This window comes from Anticarsia gemmatalis, chromosome 6, assembly GCF_050436995.1.
Source record: "Anticarsia gemmatalis isolate Benzon Research Colony breed Stoneville strain chromosome 6, ilAntGemm2 primary, whole genome shotgun sequence".
NCBI lineage: Eukaryota > Metazoa > Arthropoda > Insecta > Lepidoptera > Erebidae > Anticarsia > Anticarsia gemmatalis.
The window spans coordinates 5,049,398-5,070,060 of record NC_134750.1 but is presented as its reverse complement, the minus strand read 5'-3'; the positions used below and the strand labels follow the sequence as shown (position 1 = coordinate 5,070,060).

Below are 20,663 nucleotides of genomic sequence, written 5' to 3'. Positions count from 1 at the left end.
CCCAACTTCCTTACTCCGGCAATTTGAGATAAATTCTTAACAGGAAACCTTAGACAATACTTTTTGGCCCAGGATTCGAACCCGAGACCACTCTACGCTACACTACCGAATACGCCACTTTCTATTACTAATTGACAATAATGAAAAGGAATTTAATCTACATTATTATTATAATATCAAGGAGTAAATTCAAAACATAAAATTTTAGGATTTAAATTCATAGCACGATGAAACGTTAATACGCATTATATATCATAATATATAGCCCGATGTTGTTTGACGAAAGGTCTCCCTGTTATACAAGGGCCTAACTTTTGGGGTTAGTAACGTGTGAACATTTTAAATCAAAATATTAGCATAGATTTTTGGAGTACAACAGCATACTGTATACTAAATATAATGTTTTATTCGTTTTTTTTTACCATTTATTACATTTATTGAGGGCATGCCCCCGACCCGCACTTGGCCAGCGTGCTAGACTCATGGCCTAACCTCTGTCCTTCGTTTGGGAGGAGACTATTGCCCTGCAGTGGGACAGTAATGGGTTTTTAATATAAATAAAATAATAGATTTAACCTTTTACTGTCCTAATACCAAGAAAGTAAATGAAGCAGTAGTTAATTAAGTTGTGGAGCTAGCAAGTGCTTGTTGTGTTGGTTTTATTATTGTATTTAAAACCAAAGAGCTTCGATCGTTTTTTTTTTTTTAACTAGTAAGACTTATACAATAAATTATTATTAATAAAAATTTGTACTACTTAATAATAAACTGTAATATCTGATATAAACTGTTAACAGGTGTTATGACTTCTGAAGCAACGAAAATTTCAGCCTTTATGTACTTCGGTTCGTGCGCCATCTCCGACCAGGCGCACTTCTTATTCACGAATGATAATGCTAATATTATAAATGCGAAAGTTTCTGAGAATGTACCTATGTAATAGTATGTATGTATGGATGTTTCTTACTCTTTCACGCCCGGCCTCTAGTAAATACATAAAACCAAGTAATCATAGTAAATTGTGTTAAAAATAAGCAAATGTAACGTATGAACACTCGGGAAATCGAAAATACTCAGCTGGGAACACGTCGAACCACGTGTCAACCTCAGACATATTATCTACAAGATAAAAGTTACTCCGTATATGTCTAATGCACTTGAGATAAGAAAATCAATGATGCAATATCTATCACCGACTAGAAATCCGCGAATTACTCAAGAAAAACCATCTTTCTCAAGTAAATTGAAAAGACAAAACGTCGCCATCACAAATAATATCAATTTCCATCAGTTAAAACAATATCATTTATACCAGATGCTTTTGCACTTATTGAAATATGTGATCGAGTATTAAACATTAAATAAAAATATTATTGGTAATTGTTTTGCGTATACGTTGACCTTGGTTATCCTGTCTTATCAGCATGAGTCAAATGTCTGAAGTGCTTGAATGCTTTTCATGCGTCCGTATTGTCGTCCAATCACTATCCAGTGCTTATCGTGTCTTCACTCGAGTAAGTAAATGTGTGCAATTGATAGTCTAGTAACAGATTAAAATTAAATATTTTAAATGGACACTGTGTCGCCTTTTTCTAGTGATCGTATTTAACTGTATAATTGGATACCGAAGGACTGGGTAAGCAGTAATATGTTAGATGTCAACCGATAAATACTTGCATGCTAAGATTAATATATTAATCTATACTTATATTATAAAGCTGAAGAATTTGTTTGTTTGTTTGTTTGAACGCGCTCATCTCAGGAACAACTACTGGTCCGATTTGAAAAATTCTTTCAGTGTTAGATAGACCATTTATCGATGAAGGCAATAGGCTATATATCATCACGGTAGAACCAAAAGGAGCAGAGAAGCAATAAAAAATGTTACAAAAACGGGGAAAATTTTGACCCATTCTCTTATGTGACGCAAGCGAAGTTGCGCGGGTCAGCTAGTATAATATATATTAATATTAGCTCTAATTATCATGGCTCGTGAAGTTTCTTATCTTTATGTTATAAATAAATATTCTGTGTATTTTCGTCTTGTATTCCAAAATCATAATAATAATATGTTGTTAGATACAAACAGATTCTCAAACGATCTACGACTAACTAGTGTTATCAAATAAATTCATAAATAATCAATTCAATAGCCTTTTCAATTACTATATTGTAAATGAAGTCTATAAGATTCGCTTCCTTTGTTTGCAGTGTGTGGAAAAATGGATCAAGCGACAAACAATGCAATCGCCCCCGATACCTTGTTATCAATATCATCGACAAACGATGAAGATAATTCGACGATAATAACTGATGATAGTAAACAAAAAACGGTTCTGCTAAAATTAGAACAATTAGACAGCGCAGTCCAAAACGGAAATTTAGACGATATCAAAGAAATAATTGAAAACATACGTGAAAATGCAGTGTTAGAGAACAAAATTGTATCCAATTTGTACACTACTAACCCGAAATGTGTAACACAAAATAACTTGATAATATATGTTTGTAAGGACAAAAGACCCGATATCTTAAGCTATCTTACACAAGAAACAGACATTTTACATCACCTTGAAAATCCATACCTGACTGAAGAGCACGTGGATATGCAAAGGTTAACGGCATTTCGTTACGCTTTGTGTTCATATGACTTTAACATGGTGGAAATGCTTTACGATTTTTGGTGTAATACAAACAATTGGACAGGTTACAATACACACAAGGATAATAATGTTATTAACAACATAAAACGAATAGGTCAAACTCTCATCAAGGCTCACAAAGACTGCGAATATATATCGGTCAAAAATTCACATATGCTTATCAATGTTCACTGTCTTAAACAATTTAATCAGTTTCAAAACGAACTTTACACTTCTCTCCAAAGCGTAGCGGCTCCAGTATATCCGGTTGACATGAAAGATAAAGTAGAAGCGATGAAATCCGTGATATTGAGTGTTGTTCGCGTTTATAAAATTTATTCAAATATTGACAAAGTAAGGATATTGGACTGTGACATCGAAAAAGAAAGAGCTGTGAAAAACCTCTTGGCAGAGAATTCAATGTACGTTAGGGCTCAATTATATGTATGGTACGAGATATACTTTCGTAAACTAGACTATAATGTTTCTTTACTGATATTAGGAAGTTTGGACTATTTGAAAAAGCATTTAGTTTCATCGAACAAAGATGCTAATAACAAATTATATCAGGACATCGAATGTACGATTTATCACTATATATACCGCAGTAACGAAGATTGGAGATTGTATTTGTCTAAAAATAGAAAAATGCTACAACAAAACACGCTTGGCATTTTTGATGACAAGCTTATAAAATTGGAACTTAAATACGATGAAGAAAAAATAATATACGGGTCAATACTATTTGTTGAGAGATTATGTTTTGAAAGTTCTATAATAAAATTTGGTGATGAAGTTCAAAAGTATAATTCCATTCAAAAGAAAGTTACATCCGACTCTATGAACTATCTAGCTATTCGACCGTACATGAGAGATGACTATTCGCTGAAAAAAATGATCAATTTCGTAGAAAATATAATAAAAGTCACAAAGGTATGCGACGAAACAAGTGTACTAATGATTGAAAGGACAATACAAATATTGGGAGAAATGTTAAAGGATACTCCCGATTCGACTCATTTATCAAAAACTACAAAATCATTATTAGAAGCTGAATTTTCTATAAAAACAATCAGGGACTTACACTGGCTGAGAGAATATCAATCTCATTCATTCAACGACCAACTTACTAGACGACTAGAAGCCGCACAAAACAACATAAGTAAATATCAAAAAGTCCACGACGATTTGAAAAAAATGATATACGGTCTAAACAATGTTCAAAAAATGTACACACCGATAGTTGACAGATCATTTCTAAAACAAGGTTTAGATTTATTAGATGACCGGATTAAAGAAATGCCAGAAAGTGTGAAGACATACATAGAAAATACATATCAATTTTTCGGAACCCGAGATAAGTTCACGCCAGTACTTCATAATGCAGGGTTATCGGAACAGATGTTGAGAGAAATTGTATGGATAATGAACGTCAAAAAAAACCTGACAACAAAAATTAAAGGAATAGATGAATACATCAATCAGTTAGTTCTTAATACTTTACCTAAGTACCTGAATATCATAAAACTTACTTCGTCCGAGATAAGAAATAATAATGAAAAGTGGAATACTGTAATCAACAAAATGCCTAACTGCAAAATGCCTGAATTTCCGACCCAGACCGCTTTAACTAGAATCAGAGCGAAAATACAATCTAAAAAAGTAAAAGAGGATAAAACATTAATAGAAGACCTACAGTTAACAAAAGATTTAACTCTTCAGTGGGAATTTATAAGAAATATAATCCAATTTTGTGCAGATGAAATCAATTTATTTGAATCAGATTTTCTACTATACGCGGGGCAAATTCAAGAAAATAGTAAACCCGATGTGGCCAACATGGATGCAGTAGATAAATTGATAAAAATATTAGAAGAAAAAGTTATAAAACTTCCATTGAGCTATATTCCTGAACAAAAATTTGAAGGAATTAAAGAACTAGTGAATATGTTTTCCAAGAAAACAGAAAACGTCGACAAATGTAGTAAGGCCAAGCGCCACAAAATTTTATCATGTTTAATTGCAAGAATAACTATGTTACAGGATATCTTAAAATATAAAACAGACGTACCGGTAAGCCAACAAGTAATGAGGTACAAACACGATCTCAAATTCCGTCTCACTATAGAAATGCTACTTGTTGACATCTTCAACATTTTCCCCAAATGTGGAATATATCAGTTCACGAAAAAGAAAACCAAGCTCCTGGCTGAAATTGACGTGGGAAACGTATTAGATCACGGAAATCCATTTTTGGAAACTATCGGAAATATACTAGATGATCAAGACTTTTGTACTGAACTTATGAGTAAAGCGATCATGATCGCTAATGATGGAGAATCTATTAAAGCCTTATACGAACTATTCAAAGATGATATTATGCCGGAAATAATCAGAACTGGTAACACAAGTGAAAAAGTAAAACTGAATGATGATCAAGTAAAAAAGTTGAATATATTTAAAAGCTGTGATGATCGATTGGAAATGTATTTAAAACTCATTACAATTTATACCAAACCCAATTAAAAATATTTTTACGTCCAATAATAAAATGGAAAGTATTATTCTAACGACCCGTTCCTGCTTTATTTTAGAAGAGCCATTAATACTCAGGTATGAAATAATATATTATGCAAGTAAGTAAATATGTCTACAATACACTAAAAATATTTGAGTACTACTAAGTAGAACTACTACAATCGTTTTCTTTATAGAATGTTTATAGCATAGTTATCACAGTAAGATTTATAATATATAATATTTATCGAATCTGCTTTATTTAACTTTTCAGAGTTTTGTACTAAAACCCATGCATTTATTTCGTAAAGTTTTATTCAATTAACAGTATTTTAATAACCACATCACTAAAAATAAACAAGATTAAAACTATGTGGGAGATGATTTTGCCATGAGACGACGAAGAGCAATAACAGTTCCTTATAACAGAGCCCGGATATAACATAGATAAATCATCTATCAAATCGTTAACCAAGTTATTACCGTCCCCTATAAATACAGTTTTTAATTTATTTTTTGTGTCATATTCCTTTAAGTCATAATCTACGGTAATTTTGTCTTTGCAAGTTTGTTTTTTCTTATTTTTGGATGATTCTTTAGACATTTCCTGATCTTCATCATCACTATACGTTTCGTAATATTGTTCATGATCATCATAGTAATCGTATTTGTCTTTTTTTCTATCTTCCTTTTCGTAATAGTCTCTATCCTTATATTTTTTTCTTTTTTTCTTTTTCTTCTTCTTTTTACAGTCATTTTCCTTTTCGTTATAATACAAATCTTCTTCTGGAGGATCCTTAGAATCCTCATTGCAATTTTCTGGCGGGTAATAAAAGCTTGGTGCACTTGTCGGAAAATAATAAGGTTCATAAGGTAAATAAAAAGGCATTAACGATATTGATACAGAAGTTCTGGTGCAACCAGCACATTTGTGAGAATTTATTGTACTTCGACTACAGGAGCATTGATCAACAGTTATACCTTGACGCTGATTACTTATATCCACTGGGGCAGGATTCGCTAAGCTTCTTAAGTCGACTATTTTATTTTTGGTTTGATTGTCTCGTACTTGTTCCTGGCCTTCTTTAATAGGAACGTTTGTATCCACAGACATGTTATAATTTTCTTCAGAAAGTAAATGTCTAAAGTCGAAGTCATCAATAGCTTCATCTTGATTGGCAAGAAGTTCTACAAGTGGCCATTTTTGTTTTACTTTAATCTCAAGTGTGGGTTCTATATTATTTTTAGTACTTTGAAATCTTGTGGAAATATGGGAAACGTCTCTTCCAAAAATGTTTTGCCTAATTGACAACATTTCATCGGATAGTCTTTTATCGAACATATTTACTTTCAAGTTTGGGCTACTTGTATTTGATAAAATGCTTTTTGTCTCAAACAGGGATGTCAGTGTCGTCGATTTACGTTTATTATTTTGCACATCTGTAAATAAAATATATAATAATGAAGACACAGAAAATGTTATGAAGACATTCAGTATTGATATCTATTTAATTTAACTTGACTTTACCTTGCCAAATCATATGGTTTTCTTTCTGCTTTGTATCTCGGGCAACGCCATGATTTAATCTTTTTAAAACAAAGTTATTTGAATTGGAAACATAATTTATAATTATTAAAATATGAAACACAAAAAACATAACCAATAGATATAAAACAGTACATGTTACCCGGCGTTAATGAAATGTCGAAATGGCTTGAACATTGTCGTGACCACTTAGATATCTGGCCATGATTGTCATTTATACCGTAAATCGTTATTGAATATATTTATTTTTGTGATGTTGTAAAAAATTATGATAATTGTGAAATTCATTGTATTGTTCGGATGTATCAGTGTTTTTAGTGCGCTGCAGACGTATTATTGTGAAATATGTTCCAACCACACACTCTGTCAATACAAAGTATGTTTAACTGTTATATTGGGCTCATTAATAAAGAAATAATTGTTCTTTTAAATGTTAAACATTGTTTACTTCCTGGACATCAGATTCCGGGCCCTAGTGCAGCATGCGATTCATACAACAGTTCAGCGTTACTCTCAAGTCAAGATATTGTAGAATTAGTCGCAAAAATTAATGAGAAAAGGAACTTTATAGCAATGGGCCACTCTAAAATCTTACCTCAAGCGGCTAACATGAAGAAAATAGTAAGCCAATGTATACAAGTATTAATTAGCATATAGAGTCATAAAATGGTTAGTTACTTATTAACTTGAAATAATTGTTTGTCAACAAATATTTTATTAACTTTAATTGAAATAATGTTCTCGTTAATATTTCTAACTGAATAATTTCGTGTACAAAATAATACAGAAATGGTCGTCTCAATTAGCCACTTTTGCACAACGTTGGGCGGATCAATGCGATCCAACTCTACATCCAGATAAAGAGGACATTTGCAGAGATTTAGGTTAGTTCTTTTCTATCAACTAGTATTACTTGGTATTTATTACACACAAGTATTATTAAATAATAAGTAGAATATATTTAAGTCGTTTTATCACATTGAGCGACTCCTCTCTTAATGAGAGACTAGCCTTTAAAATTTTGTCAACTGTAACGAAATTTTATCTTATTTTAGAGAACAAAAAAGTTGGTCAGAACATTGCAAGCGTCACAGGACCTTCGCCAGGACTAAATGTAAAGAGCTTTGTCGAGATGTGGTTCATGCAAATATTGGATTACCCTGGAACTGTCACGTACTACAATCGGTATATCAATAATGAAACTTGTTACTGACCATCGATAATTAATTTACTCTTTTATTAGACGTTCCATGCCTCTGGCTCCGAAAATGTGGAACTTCCATACAAACTTTCATCACCTATTTTACCCCCTCATGAATGGATTACTAAAAAATCCTTTCTTAGGGGATGCCTACATAATCAAAAGTACCTCTTGTGCATATTTCATGTTTCAAACGTCTTTAAATTAGACTGTGCGATGATCAGCAGTCAGTTAGGATAAGTAATTTTATATGTAAAGATTAAAGTAATGGAATTAACGCGAAGACGAATTCTACATGCCCGTCGTTTTGACGTAGGTTGAAGTAACCGTGGCCACACGGCCATGTATGTACCTATAATAAACATACAACGTGAAAGTTCAAAAATAAGACATATATGTAGGTGAAGTTAATATACCTACTGTTAGAAATGGCAGAGATAAGATAAATTTATTTGTTTTTCCCTTTTTTCCGAGATTCATTCGGTAGGGACCTAACGATTTTTTGATCGACTATTACCTTAGACAGCGTAGGTCGGCGAAGGTACATGTTTCCTTTCAACCTTCACTTCAAGTTTTTATTCCATATTGGAATTAGGATTTTAATTTTCATTTTAACAGATTTTTGAGTTTGTTCTATTTTGCAGGACTCAGAATTTTAGGACGAGATACTTCACACAACTAATATGGGCTGAAACCGAATATGTCGGATGTGGCAAAGTGAAATTTTATGTAAGTACTAATCAATGTTTTCTAGCGTAAATGATTTTACATAATTAGCGAGCTCTCGTCTATAGCTATCAAAGAAGTTAATTATTTAAGCAATGATAATTAAGTAAGCATACATAATATTAATCTTAATAATTAAAGTCTTCTTAGTCATTAACGGGCCTCTATGTGTTGGCTTCGGCCTCACGTATGCCTTCCAAATGTCCGGGACTCTGTAGTACCGAGATATACCAAAAAATGTCACCTTATATTTCCAATTTTCTAATTTCAGCTAAACAGAAATAATATTACAATAGAGAGGCTTGTATGCAACTTTTCGCCTAAAGGTAACATCAACGGCAAGCCGGTGTATGCGATCGGATATGCTGGGACTCAATGCGACAGTAATATGATTCCTGATCAAGTCTACAAAGGTTTATGTAAACATGAAGATACAGAGACACGTAATATTCACATTTATTTGGTAGACATTTAGGCAACAATATTTTTATGCTTTAATTCATATATATTATAATATACCTACAGTTACGTACACGTTTTTACTATTTCATTAAAATACTTACATCGATCTATTACACAAATTATTTTAAAATACTACACAACACTCGCGTCCTCTAAGTATGAAAAGTTACCAACAGCAACCAGGAACAATGTCGAAATGAAACATAGATTTTACACTAACCTTTAGCTTCAAGTACCCAATAGTTATAAAAAATATATACACGTGCCTACATTTAAGTTGTGGACTTATTCTCCTGAAGATTGTACCTCTATTCAAACGTGAACAAGAACTCACGCACGAAAACTTTCAATGAGTTTGAAGGCCCATAAAGTTATATATCTATGTACCTACCTTAGAGCCCTTCTAAGCTTTAAGGAAACAAATTGTCATCAGTTTAGAATAAAATATAATTGTATCGTTTCATTTCAGCAATTAAATTAACTTCTCAAACATCTACAGTGAGCAGTTTACTTAGGATCCTTAACTTATCAAATGACTCTGTGCCGCATGAGATAGACCCTATTCGTAATAATTTAAAACAAACAAACCTCAAGAATGATAAGCAAAGGAATCAAAAGATAAGACATGTCATATCAAATAATAGTTTCGGTACGTCAGTTAATGTAATAAAAATAAACACATTTCCACATTCTATTCGCTTTTAATCAAAAACATCTGTTTCATGTCTATTTCAGTCGCAGCAAGGCGTACTCCGATACGGAAGCAAAATATTAGAAAGAGTCTTCTCCAGAATATGTCAAGAAATATGAATGACGACGAATACCTCTACCAACACGATAGAGGGCATTCACGTTTATATCACGGATACGAAGAGTCATCAAAACACGATGCCCCTTCTATATTTCCAGTAACATCTTATTTTCAAGGAAACAACCAAAATTACAGAAGATTTGATTATACCAACTCAGCTGCAAGTGGAAATTCAAGTCCTAACTACCGAAAATTTTACCAAAGTCACGAATGTACGCGCAAATTAGAACATCGCTGCGAAGACCACTGTGATATCCATTGTGACAAACACAATGACTGCTGTGGCTCTCATCAATGTGCAAGCGGACATCATCATTGTCATCACCACTGTACTCAATGTCAAAGCGAAACATTTACGAATCCTATAGTTCCCGAAGAGTTGTGCCCCTGTACTTTAGCATGTCCAACTATATGCCCTCCTCCACCAATCCCGCCGCCACCTTTCCCACCTCGACCTTTTCCGACTCCGGCTTTCCCACCGCCTCCGTTCCCGCCCTCACCTTTTTGGCCGCCAATTGATGGTTGCAATTTAAATTGTCAATGTTTACACCACATGCACAGGCGGGTAGGTGACTTCAATGACGAAACTAGAAGATCAAATACGTTTCAGCCGTTTAATAATATACCAAATATGGTAAAAAGTGCCAATCACAAGACAACCGCAGAATCGTCTTCGCCTCAAAATTTGAAGCAACTTCACGACTCCATAAGCGGCGAAGACTACAAAAATGATAATGAAAGAAAAGAACCGAATCCTCAGGAACAATTAATGGAAGATGACGTAGTCCATTCAAAGTACAATATGCAGGATCGTGACTACTTATATCGTTCCTTTGATTCCAGCCTAAGGAAAAAACGTCAACTGGAACAAGAAAAGGCTATAAAACCTTTTTGGAAAATGCATCACTTTATTAACAAAAAAATACCTGAAGTAAAAACCATAAAATACACTACGCTGCGAAATAGAAAAAATCAAAAGACTTTACAAGCTGTAACAATAGCCGTTTTTCCCGAATCTAATGCTGAAGACTATTCTAATGAGGAAAACGAAGAAGGTCAGCAGTCTACAGAAAAATACTTATCGTTTGACGAACTAATGTATCTAAGAAAATTCAGCGACAGCTACATGGATTACAATCTTCGTAGAAATCAAAATAAAGGTAAAACTACTACAAAAAAGAAAGCCGCAAAACAAGTCAAGCAAGCAACAACAGCTAAAAAACTGTCAGGAAAATCTAATACCAAAGCCACCACAAAAGCTCCCCCTAAAGGCACCACAAAGGCTACCACGAAAGCCACCGCGAAAGGCGCCACGAAAGCCACCACAAAACCTACCCAGAAAGGTACAACGAAGGCGCCAGCGGCTACAACTAAAGCACCAGCAGCTACTACTAAAGCACCACCGGCAACCACAAAAGCCCCGGCTTCCACTGCAGCTACAAAAGCTTCCGCAACAACAGAATATACAGCAAATACCCCATTCGAACGGAAAAAACACTGTACGCGTAAACTAACATGCACATGGACATCATTTACAGGCGGCAGTGGCGGCGGCGGTGGTGGTGGAGGCGGGGGCGGCGGCGGCGGCGGCGGCGGCGGCGACTATGACGATCCGAACACTAGAACACCGCCTAATTTTGTCGACGGCTGTACTCGGACTTCTACTTGTACCCGGCCATTTATGGACAAAAACAAAGAGGCCTCAACGACTGGTGTACCAGACGACGGAGGTGGTGGAGGTGGTGGCGGCGGTGACGGTGGCGGCAATGCTGATGGGGCTGATGGATCTGATGATGATGGAGATTATTGCGAACGACGATCTCTTAAAGTTCATAAGCGAAGTTGTAACTCAACTACCAAACGTGCAAATCATGACCTATTAACTAATAACAATGGCGACGTAGATAATCTATCTGATAGTGTCTCAAAAATACAAAATTGTACTTGTAACAGAAAACTAAGAATAAAAAGAAAAGAAACACTAGCGTCACAAGATGGTGCTAAAGTTTTATCTTACACCGATCTTTACTATATGGTGTTAAATAAAATAATAAAAGCAAAAAAGAGTGAGTCATGTAATGCAAAAAAATGTCCCTGTAGTGGCACAATCACACTTATTCATGTTTCATGTTTGTATTTTGTTTTAGTGTTATTTATAATGTATTTCATTATCTAGCATGCCATTAAAACTTCAGAAATGTCATCGTTGTATTTTTTATTAATAAATCAACAACATTCCAAAAAATAGTAAGAACGATCTAAAAATTAACTTAGCTGTCGTATTTCGTGTACAGTGGAATACATCATTTAATTTTAATTTTCTTAAGTCATTGGCTAGGTTTCGTAACAACTCCTTGTAGCATTGTGTCTTTCCTTGCAATTTTGTATCAATATTTTTGCTGCGTAAGATTAATTTAGGTATCTTAGGTAACTTTACAGAATTATGAGTACATTCTGCACTCTTAGTCTTAGCTATAGTAGGAAGTGGGTCTCTTCGCCTTCTCTTCGTATCTTCGCTTAAATACATTCTCGTCAAACTGTTTGCGTGCTTAATTTTATTATTAGAAAAAATGTTAATTGCTTCTGAAATAAGAACGAATTAGATTGTTAAAATTGTTTAAACAGAATCTCTGAAAAGGCAATAATTAACAGTTACTATATGTATTTTATTGAAATCGGTTAGTTACTCATCAATTTGTAATTTGCCAGATGTCTTTTCTATGCTTTTTAAAAACTTTTTCATGACCCTGTATCCGTTTTTGTACAATTTTACATTATCCGGAGATAGCGTATTGAGTGTGGTCGTACTTTCACGTTCAGTGGATGTATCAGATTCAAAAATTTCATCCAAAAAGTCTTTAGTGACCGAGCTCATCTTCAAATTCTCTATTTCCATCTCGACATCAGACTGTGCTAAATTCGTATTGTCATAATATGATTCTGGGGTTTCACTGCTGCCTTCATCGTCCTCCTCTGGAAAAAAGTAATGGCCAGTAAATTCTCTGTTCTGTTGGACTGGAGCTAGTTCAGCTTGGACCTTGACGGGTTTTACGACGGGTAAAGGCTGAGTATACTGCCGGTTCAGCTCAGAAGTTGAGATTTTGTCTGAAATAAATAGAACGATTCTCAAATAAGTACAGCGTAATAAAATCAAGCCAATTTGAAGTGGCGTATTTATGCTGTATTCGTACCATTACTCCTGAAAATGACGGCTTCAATCAAATCAACTAAAAGTGTCGAATTCACATAATCCTTTAGAGTAGTCGCAGTTGTGGTGGTTAATTCATTCTTACTATATACTCGGTTGACAAACGCAGCTACATTTTCATCAGTAAAAGAAATATCTGAGACACCGGTACTTCCAGGTGTTATATTTGACAGTAAATCTTTAATCGTTGGGTCGTTAGTCAATTTTTTCTTTAACAATTCGATAAAATCGTTTAGCAAAGCATCTTTACTTATAACATCTTTAGTAGAAGCAGTGATTTCTTCTCTGAGATGCTTTGGATTATACAAATGAGGGAAGTAGTCAAACGTTGAATCTTTCTCAGAATTATTATCTGAAGATGACACCTCTGCATCATACAGAACGTCGGTGACAGTGTGAATATCATTTGTCGTATTTTGTAAGAAGGGAATTGTTTGAGATGACATCAAAGACATCGAAGTCTCTTCATAATATGGGACTTTTTCAGCTCCTTCAGACTTTGCAGGTTTTTGCTCTGGAAAAATACGTGAAAGTAAAAATCAGAATCAGGTGGGGCCTATTTTTGAAGGTTAGCAGTTTTTTTGGAGATAATTATGTATTACGTTTATACTGACCACACAGTGCTCTGTAATCGCTGTCACAGACTCCATCAGGACATCCAGAACAAGGTGACCCACATGAATAAACGGTTTGATTTCGTCGATTACCCGCAGGTGCGAAATTGCACACCAATCGGTAAATAGTCCTATAATTTACGATATCTAATCGTTCCTGCAATAATGCAATGAGTTATTTTAGTTCTATTATATTCTAGTTTATTAACAGGTATAGGAAGAGCTGTTGGTTTAGTTAACAGCAGCCACGTGGATCGATCTCTGAGGTTAAGCTACGCTTGCCGAGGTTTTTCTGTGGATGGGTTACCATCTTATACATTGTAATCTGTACTCCGTCTTTTCGAAGGCACGCTAAATTGTGGGGCCCAACTGTCATTTCCAAAAAATCTTTTGCAGTCGTTATCAGTAGTCAGAAGCTTGAAAGTTTGACAACCAGTCTTAGCAAGGGGTATCGTGTTAAAACCCAGGTAAATGTGTTTTGGTGGTCCGATAGGCAGCCGCTCCATGTCAATTACTGATACTCAGCTGCATCAGAGGAGACTGGAAGCTGACTCCAACATATTTGGTTGAAAAATTAGGATTTTATTATTAAGAAGTACATGATATTACTTTGAATTTAACACCACCACAGCCAACATCTGTGGACTCCTCCCACACAAGCTGCGTAAAGTAATCGTAATGTGCTGCTCCGGTTTCAGAGGATCTGTAATGAATAACTGATAAAATTAAGACTTTATAGAATAAGGAAACAGGTGTCGTATTTACTAAACAAATCGCTGCTCTTTCGCGGTGGAGTCAAAATTTACCGATTGGACTGCACATGAGTCCGTTATAAGCTAAATTTGAATTTTCAGCAGACCAATGGGTTCGTGGAAAAGTATCTATAATACATTTTGGTTTTGTATAAATTAATTTGAAACATACTTGGCAAAGATATGAAAGTTAACAGATGCGAAAGATTCGAGCACTACAATGTCTGCCGGGTCAAATTGTTTACTGGGAGGGCACATAGTATGTATTATAAAACCTCAATCTTTTAAAAGTAACTTACGGTACATATCGAGATATAACTGAAGAGTTTATCTTCAACAACTCCATATACCACACATCAACGAGGGCTAACGGCGAAAGACCTGGGGAATCGCCTTGCACTGTCGCGATATTTTGACCCACACGCATATCGACTGCAGAAAATAAAATCATTCTTTTATACGTGATTGATCATCCTAATGCAGCTTTTCAAAGACCAAGATACCCCTAAAAAAGAGAATGCTCAAAACTAGTTGTTAGATGCTCTCACCTGTCGAAGAAAAAAGGTTATTTCTAAGGTCTTCGTTTCAGTTATGGTTGTTTTTATAATCTTCTAAAGTACCTATTACCTACTTACTATAAGCAGTAGTAACGCTAACATTCCTCCCTATGAAAAATACAAACGGTCTTGGCAACAAAAAGAAAATAGTATCACATGCTTATGTACTTGTATCACGGCAGCTATCTTTTAAATCCGGCACATCATGTTTAACACACTGGTCAGCCCATCGCTGTGCTGAATTTTCTAACTCTGCATTCCACACCTGTAAAAAGAAAATTAACAGAAGGCTTCTCTGTTATACCGAACTAAATTCCAAATCATACTGCTTAACAGAATATTCCCCGTTCTAACAGATTTTTTTTTAACCATTATGCAACACTTTCGGGACTCGACCGAAAAGCAAAGCCTGGAAATCATCAGGAAGCTTTGAAGTTAATTAAAAAAGGAAGGTGTTCTGGGTACATGGAATAATAATCTAACGTTTTAATTATACACCGAGGCGCTCGTGGATAGTTGCACTCACCGGTCGGTAAACGATCAGTGGGTTAAGCAACCTTGGCGCGGACATTCAATAGATAGGTGGCCGCATAGTGGTATTTGAACTGAGCGTCTCCGTGCTTCGGAGGGCACGTAAAAAGTCGGTCCCGGTTGTTATCAATAAGATAACAGTCGCTAAGCCATGTCAAAGGCCTTCGGGCGCCTTGAACAACTTTAACAGTAGGTTGGCCACTAACCATACGACAAATGAAATTATACATGTACCTACTTATTGCTAAATCACTATCATCACTACATAGCACTGTCACTACATTATTATACGTCATTATTATATAAAACAAAGTTCTATCGACAGTCTGTCTCTCTGTTTGCGAAATATGCAAACCCTACTGAACGGTTAAGTGTAGAATTTGTTAAGGTTTCGTGTAAAATATTTTTCTAAGCCGAGCGAGGCATGGGTGGGCCCGGTTTCTAGAGGATATATATATTATATTACTTACCATTTTCATCATACCGGCTGCAGGTGGCAATGATCTGATTTCTCCAGCCGCTACCTTGTTTCGGCGATTATTAATTTTGTCCAAAATAAGTTGTCTGTCCATTGTGTTTAAAATTGTACGCTCGTAAGATAAACAACGACCCGCCGGGTCCTCAGACTGAACAAATTCAACGTTATTAGATTCATGTTAATAATTTCAAATTAAATATAAAATACGGAAAAGATACTTTGACGTGAATCAGTCCCCTTTAAGTAACTATTTAATCTTACCCGATATTTGCACAAGGTGTGTTGTCTACTATTATTACAAAAGTCTGGACTACAGTAATCGTTAGTTCTACAAATAGTTAAAAACAGTAAAGAAAAATATAAAAATAATGTTTTCTTTGTCATCAACATTGATATTCAGGAGGTTAAAATTTATAATCAAAATTACATTTCTCTGTCTAAGGAACTCTAGATGGCCTATGCTCATACATTATGAAAACGGGTAAAGTTACCAGAAACTAACCTACTGTCGGTATTTTTACGTATCTACCTCTATCACTTTTTAAAACTTATCTCACAAGGCCAGATGTTTCATTATGCAAAGATAATAGAAAAACGATAGCATCTGTTACACGAAATTACCTATAGGTATATTAAGATTTATAATTTTTAAATCAAAAGACCTTAATTAGAATGACTAGCAAGATTTTGTACCGTTTCGTTTGAGGAAAATAACTTATAGTCTCTTTATTTTTAGTCTTATTTTAATTATCGGATTTTTCATCCTCTGTAAGTTACATTTAATGAATTTACCGCAACTCGTGCATAGCAAACAACGTATTGGAATCAAATAATAGAATATGAAAATCTCGTTTGTTTAAAGCGTAATAATATTATATTTTAATTATTGGATTAAATAAAAATACTGGCAAAAAAATTGTTTTACGTCTTTTAATGAAACAATAGAATGCTTCCATATGAATATTACGTATTCTGAAACGGTTCATCTAACTTCAAACTTGGATTTACAAAACAAAGTTGCGTGACAGTTGATGTCACTTGTTTTATTTGTTAAGTTTTGCAACTTGTGTTATCGGCTAAAGATAACCTCAAGCCGTCTCGGTTATTTCTAATTAAACATTGAGCAGTAAAGCTATTATTCTTAGTAGCTAAAATCAAAATGGCACGTCGTTTACAGGCTATGATCGGTCCCTCAATTCTTAACTCAGATTTATCAAGACTTTACGAAGAATCACAAAAACTACTGGACAATGGTGCTGATTATTTGCATTTAGATGTTATGGACGGGCATTTCGTTCCTAATCTAACCTTGGGTCATCCAGTAGTGAAATGCCTTCGTAACAAAATCAAAGATGTGTTCTTTGAGACTCATATGATGGTTTCGAAACCTGAGCAGGTCAGTTATTTATGTTTAATTTCTAATAATTTAGGTTAATACAATTTTAATTGTTATTAAATAAAGAATAATTACAATAATGGTAACCGTGTATTTCCAGTGGATAGTGCCGATGGCTGATGCTGGAGTGGATCAGTATACATTCCATATTGAACCAGTTGATAATGTAGCAGAAGTTTGTAGAAAGATAAAAGAAAGTGGAATGAAGGTGAGAACATATTTATAGTCTTTATTTATCAGCCCCTATAATGTTTAAACAAACATGATTTTATGCCTGTATCTAGAAGTTTAGGTCAAAGTATAAAATTCAACCGTTTTGTCATTATCAATGTTAATCTCATGCAATAGGTAGGGCCTATTGCTATTTATTGGGTACATTACCAAAGTCTGGGCTACTATAGAAAATATTCTAATATTAATTTTAAAGAAGAGTAACATTTTCCCAGACCTCATCTGGATACACTACTGGAATATCATTTGGAGACACTACCAACAGTGCCACTCCGAATCTAATAAATATGTAAATATTTAATTCTATTACAATATTTTACAGGTAGGACTAGCTATCAAGCCAGGAACACCAGTTTCCGAAGTTGAAAAATACATCTCTATGTCAGATATGGTACTCATTATGACGGTAGAACCAGGGTTTGGGGGACAGAAGTTTATGGAGAACCAAATGGTGAAAGTACAACATTTAAGAAAAAACTATCCATTGCTGAACATTGAAGTAGATGGTGGGGTTGGACCCTCCACTATAAGCTGCTGTGCTAATGTAAGTTATATAAAAATATCATAGTCTTGTTGTTTTTCAGAAATAATTATTACTTGTTTCAACAGTAAAGGAAATCATTGTAATGCAACCTTAGATGCCTGGAAGTTCTTTAGAACATTTCTTCAGGATATGCAAAGCCTCTTGCGCACTTGGCCTATGTGGTGGACTGAAGGCCTAACCCCTCCCTCATTCCGGGAGAAGATCCTTGCCAACTAGTAGGACATTAGGGTTAAAATATTTTTGCATTTAATTGTAGAAACTTGTGACCTACTAATATTAAGTGTAGTATGTTATTTGTTTCAATACTTAACACAGATCAGGTTTATCAGGTCACAGTCAATGTATACTGATAAGAAATTAACAAATACAACTAGTTTTTTTTTTAACAAAGCACATTCACAAGTCCGACTCACAGTAAGTCAGTATTTATAATCTGTTTTATTCTCTTTATAGGCAGGAGCTAACATGATAGTGTCTGGAACAGCAGTCATTGGAGCCGCTGATCAAGCAGCAACAATCAAACTACTTAGAAGTACAGTACAAGAAGCTATTGACAGACAATAACTCAACACATTCCAACTACACAATACAGATACTGGAGTCTTCCATTAGTTTTAAGGGTTAAAATTGTTTTAAGGGTTTTCTAAATAAAATCATCAAAACATTTTTTGTTGTTATTTTATTAGTCAAATCTGCTTAAATCTAAACTATTGTCTGCAGTAATATTTTCAGATTGCACTTTAGCTATGGGAAATGATGAACTGACTGCAATACCAGTGCCTGAAAAAACCATTGGTTCATTGATAGCTTGTAGTTTACTTTGTAGACTTGATAAGGCAATCAGTACTGCTTCTTCAGTTCTTATTGTCCGAGACCCTTGATTGGGAAGTACATTAACATAGTGGTTAAAGAGCAAACTGGCATCCTCTGCCTGTACTTGTTCATCACTCTCCAAAGCTGCTTCAATTCCATGTAAGCCTCCAAATACAATGAGAGCATGATTGTATTTAAGTTGTTTGGTTGGTAGGTCATTTATAGGTGTTCCTTTATCAGATGTACCAATTGTTAAGTCATACCTGAAAAGAGTTATAACAGTGAGTAGTTTGTCAACAATAATGCAAAATGCAATTAAAACTATTTTGTAAACAAAGCTGTTGAAAGACCATAGATTAGTTAGAATACAAAACATATTACATACCCATCTTTATAAGGACTCTGTGTGAAGACTTGACTTAAGTTGTTAGCAATTCTAACAGTATAGCCCCAGTAGACGCCTGTCTCAGCTCTTGGTGTAGTAAGGCTTACAATCTTTCCTTTGAACTTTTTACTTCCTTCTTGTGTAGGCAGCATTCTCACAGTGACCCTGATACCAGGGTTCAGCAGTTTGTCTGTAGAAACATCTTGTAAGAGACCTACATTAACCTGAGACCCTTTGCCTGGCTTCACCTTTTTGTTCATAGTAATGCCTTCCCTGAAATATAAACCAAAAAAGAATTTATTGATGCATGACAGTCACAACATATAATAATGTTAGTTAGTTATTAACAGTAGAATGATAGGTGATGCTTTATATATAGATAGATAATGACTTTTTAACCTATTTACAAAGGCTTAGTTTTCACATATCCTCACCTGAATTGAAAGTCATTAGACATCCTCAAGTGATGTGGTGCATCTAGAGGGTTCAGTAATCCAGCAAATTCTAAGTCTTTATGAAGTGGGAAGAAATGTTTTCTCAAATATTGAGGGCACTCTAAATATTGCAAAATACGCGCCAGTTGAACACAACTTTTGCGAGCTACCTTAACACCATCAGCGTCTTCTAATTTAGACTTCTTTGTATTTATTTTGTCGCCGATGTCGTCAAAAACAATCACTTCATCAATACAAAACACGCAAGCAGCTCTAGCTATTTGTCCAGCTAAATAAGTGCGCAATTCGGCAGACTGAGCATTCTCCAATATAGAGCCTGGAATAGCTATACTAACAGTCGAAATTTCAGCATATTTTTTTTCCCGCTCTATTTCCTCTTGTACTTTAGCTTCAGTCTCACGCTCAAGTGCGACCCTTTTCTCACGCTTAACTATTTTCTCCTCATTGCGTTGCCGTTTAAGAGCCTTCCTTTCTTGATTTATTTCTCGCCAACTTTTGCCAGGAGGTTTCGGAGCTTCTGGTTGAGACATAGCTGTTTATTGTATAGTTATTTTACTGTTTTTATCAACATAACATAACCAAACTAACTTAACCATGCATTTTACATCGATAATGTCAACATTTCAACTTTTTACAATGTGACATATAGGGTTTGTCAGAATAGTAATATTGTTGAATTAATATCATTCAACATACCATCGAGTTCACGAGTGGCATAACGAGTCGTATTTATAAATTATATTATTATTTGTCTTTATATTCAGTAATTAGTACCTATTAAACTTTAATTAATA

The 20,663-nt window shown here is 34.7% G+C and overlaps 5 protein-coding genes across 8 annotated transcripts; 2 read left to right on the top strand and 3 right to left on the bottom strand.

Annotated features, from left to right (window-relative positions):
- Positions 1–4,543: 4,543 nt before the first annotated feature.
- On the bottom strand, positions 4,544–6,822 carry LOC142973820 (uncharacterized). The gene is made up of 4 exons (XM_076115844.1): positions 6,688–6,822; positions 6,141–6,599; positions 5,550–5,648; positions 4,544–4,551 (listed from the first exon to the last, which is right to left on the bottom strand). Exons 1-4 carry the CDS (start codon positions 6,815–6,817, stop codon positions 4,544–4,546), a joined length of 696 nt encoding a protein of 231 aa, XP_075971959.1. The 5' UTR covers positions 6,818–6,822.
- LOC142973572 (uncharacterized) lies at positions 6,514–12,108 on the top strand. Of its 2 annotated transcripts, none has more exons than XM_076115409.1 (8): positions 6,514–7,081; positions 7,168–7,326; positions 7,493–7,589; positions 7,761–7,890; positions 8,551–8,635; positions 8,904–9,075; positions 9,564–9,743; positions 9,830–12,108. In XM_076115409.1, exons 1-8 carry the CDS (start codon positions 6,974–6,976, stop codon positions 12,079–12,081), a joined length of 3,183 nt encoding a protein of 1,060 aa, XP_075971524.1. In that variant the 5' UTR covers positions 6,514–6,973; the 3' UTR covers positions 12,082–12,108. The 2 variants fall into 2 exon arrangements, with proteins under 2 accessions (XP_075971524.1, XP_075971525.1); XM_076115410.1 differs by having other exon boundaries at positions 7,168–7,374.
- LOC142973573 (uncharacterized) lies at positions 12,090–16,491 on the bottom strand. 3 transcript variants are annotated; one of them, XM_076115411.1, is made up of 9 exons: positions 16,307–16,491; positions 16,038–16,193; positions 15,205–15,301; positions 14,779–14,911; positions 14,337–14,430; positions 13,728–13,884; positions 13,097–13,627; positions 12,714–13,010; positions 12,090–12,488 (listed from the first exon to the last, which is right to left on the bottom strand). In XM_076115411.1, exons 1-9 carry the CDS (start codon positions 16,433–16,435, stop codon positions 12,124–12,126), a joined length of 1,959 nt encoding a protein of 652 aa, XP_075971526.1. In that variant the 5' UTR covers positions 16,436–16,491; the 3' UTR covers positions 12,090–12,123. The 3 variants fall into 3 exon arrangements, with proteins under 3 accessions (XP_075971526.1, XP_075971529.1, XP_075971528.1); XM_076115414.1 differs by having other exon boundaries at positions 12,714–12,878; positions 13,364–13,627; XM_076115413.1 differs by having other exon boundaries at positions 12,350–12,488; positions 12,593–13,010.
- Positions 16,492–17,068: 577 nt separating this feature from the next.
- Positions 17,069–18,882, top strand: Rpe (ribulose-phosphate 3-epimerase). The gene is made up of 4 exons (XM_076115408.1): positions 17,069–17,441; positions 17,542–17,649; positions 17,995–18,216; positions 18,670–18,882. The coding sequence occupies exons 1-4, from the start codon at positions 17,205–17,207 to the stop codon at positions 18,778–18,780; spliced, it is 678 nt and encodes a 225-aa protein (XP_075971523.1). The 5' UTR covers positions 17,069–17,204; the 3' UTR covers positions 18,781–18,882.
- LOC142973570 (28S rRNA (uridine-N(3))-methyltransferase) lies at positions 18,874–20,506 on the bottom strand. Its single transcript, XM_076115407.1, has 3 exons — positions 19,849–20,506; positions 19,415–19,687; positions 18,874–19,292 (listed from the first exon to the last, which is right to left on the bottom strand). The coding sequence occupies exons 1-3, from the start codon at positions 20,397–20,399 to the stop codon at positions 18,899–18,901; spliced, it is 1,218 nt and encodes a 405-aa protein (XP_075971522.1). The 5' UTR covers positions 20,400–20,506; the 3' UTR covers positions 18,874–18,898.
- Positions 20,507–20,663: the final 157 nt, after the last annotated feature.

Bases quoted from the DNA above. Each gene is read 5' to 3' on its own strand.
- LOC142973573 (XM_076115411.1), bottom strand. From the start codon at position 16,435: ATGTTGATGACAAAGAAAACATTATTTTTATATTTTTCTTTACTGTTT. The intron at 16,194-16,306 runs GTAAGATTAAAT...GAATTTGTTCAG, and splicing joins ACACCTTGTGCAAATATCGG to TCTGAGGACCCGGCGGGTCG. The intron at 13,885-14,336 runs GTAATATCATGT...GCATTATTGCAG, and splicing joins GTGGTGGTGTTAAATTCAAA to GAACGATTAGATATCGTAAA.
- LOC142973572 (XM_076115409.1), top strand. From the start codon at position 6,974: ATGATAATTGTGAAATTCATTGTATTGTTCGGATGTATCAGTGTTTTT. The intron at 7,327-7,492 runs GTAAGCCAATGT...AAAATAATACAG, and splicing joins CGGCTAACATGAAGAAAATA to AAATGGTCGTCTCAATTAGC. The intron at 7,590-7,760 runs GTTAGTTCTTTT...ATCTTATTTTAG, and splicing joins GGACATTTGCAGAGATTTAG to AGAACAAAAAAGTTGGTCAG.
- LOC142973570 (XM_076115407.1), bottom strand. From the start codon at position 20,399: ATGTCTCAACCAGAAGCTCCGAAACCTCCTGGCAAAAGTTGGCGAGAA. The intron at 19,688-19,848 runs GTGAGGATATGT...TTTATATTTCAG, and splicing joins TCTAATGACTTTCAATTCAG to GGAAGGCATTACTATGAACA. The intron at 19,293-19,414 runs GTATGTAATATG...AACTCTTTTCAG, and splicing joins CAGAGTCCTTATAAAGATGG to GTATGACTTAACAATTGGTA.
- Rpe (XM_076115408.1), top strand. From the start codon at position 17,205: ATGGCACGTCGTTTACAGGCTATGATCGGTCCCTCAATTCTTAACTCA. The intron at 17,650-17,994 runs GTGAGAACATAT...AATATTTTACAG, and splicing joins TAAAAGAAAGTGGAATGAAG to GTAGGACTAGCTATCAAGCC. The intron at 18,217-18,669 runs GTAAGTTATATA...TTCTCTTTATAG, and splicing joins CTATAAGCTGCTGTGCTAAT to GCAGGAGCTAACATGATAGT.
- LOC142973820 (XM_076115844.1), bottom strand. From the start codon at position 6,817: ATGTTTTTTGTGTTTCATATTTTAATAATTATAAATTATGTTTCCAAT. The intron at 6,600-6,687 runs GTAAAGTCAAGT...TTTTATTTACAG, and splicing joins AAACCATATGATTTGGCAAG to ATGTGCAAAATAATAAACGT. The intron at 5,649-6,140 runs GTATAACTGTTG...CTGTATTTATAG, and splicing joins TATAAGTAATCAGCGTCAAG to GGGACGGTAATAACTTGGTT.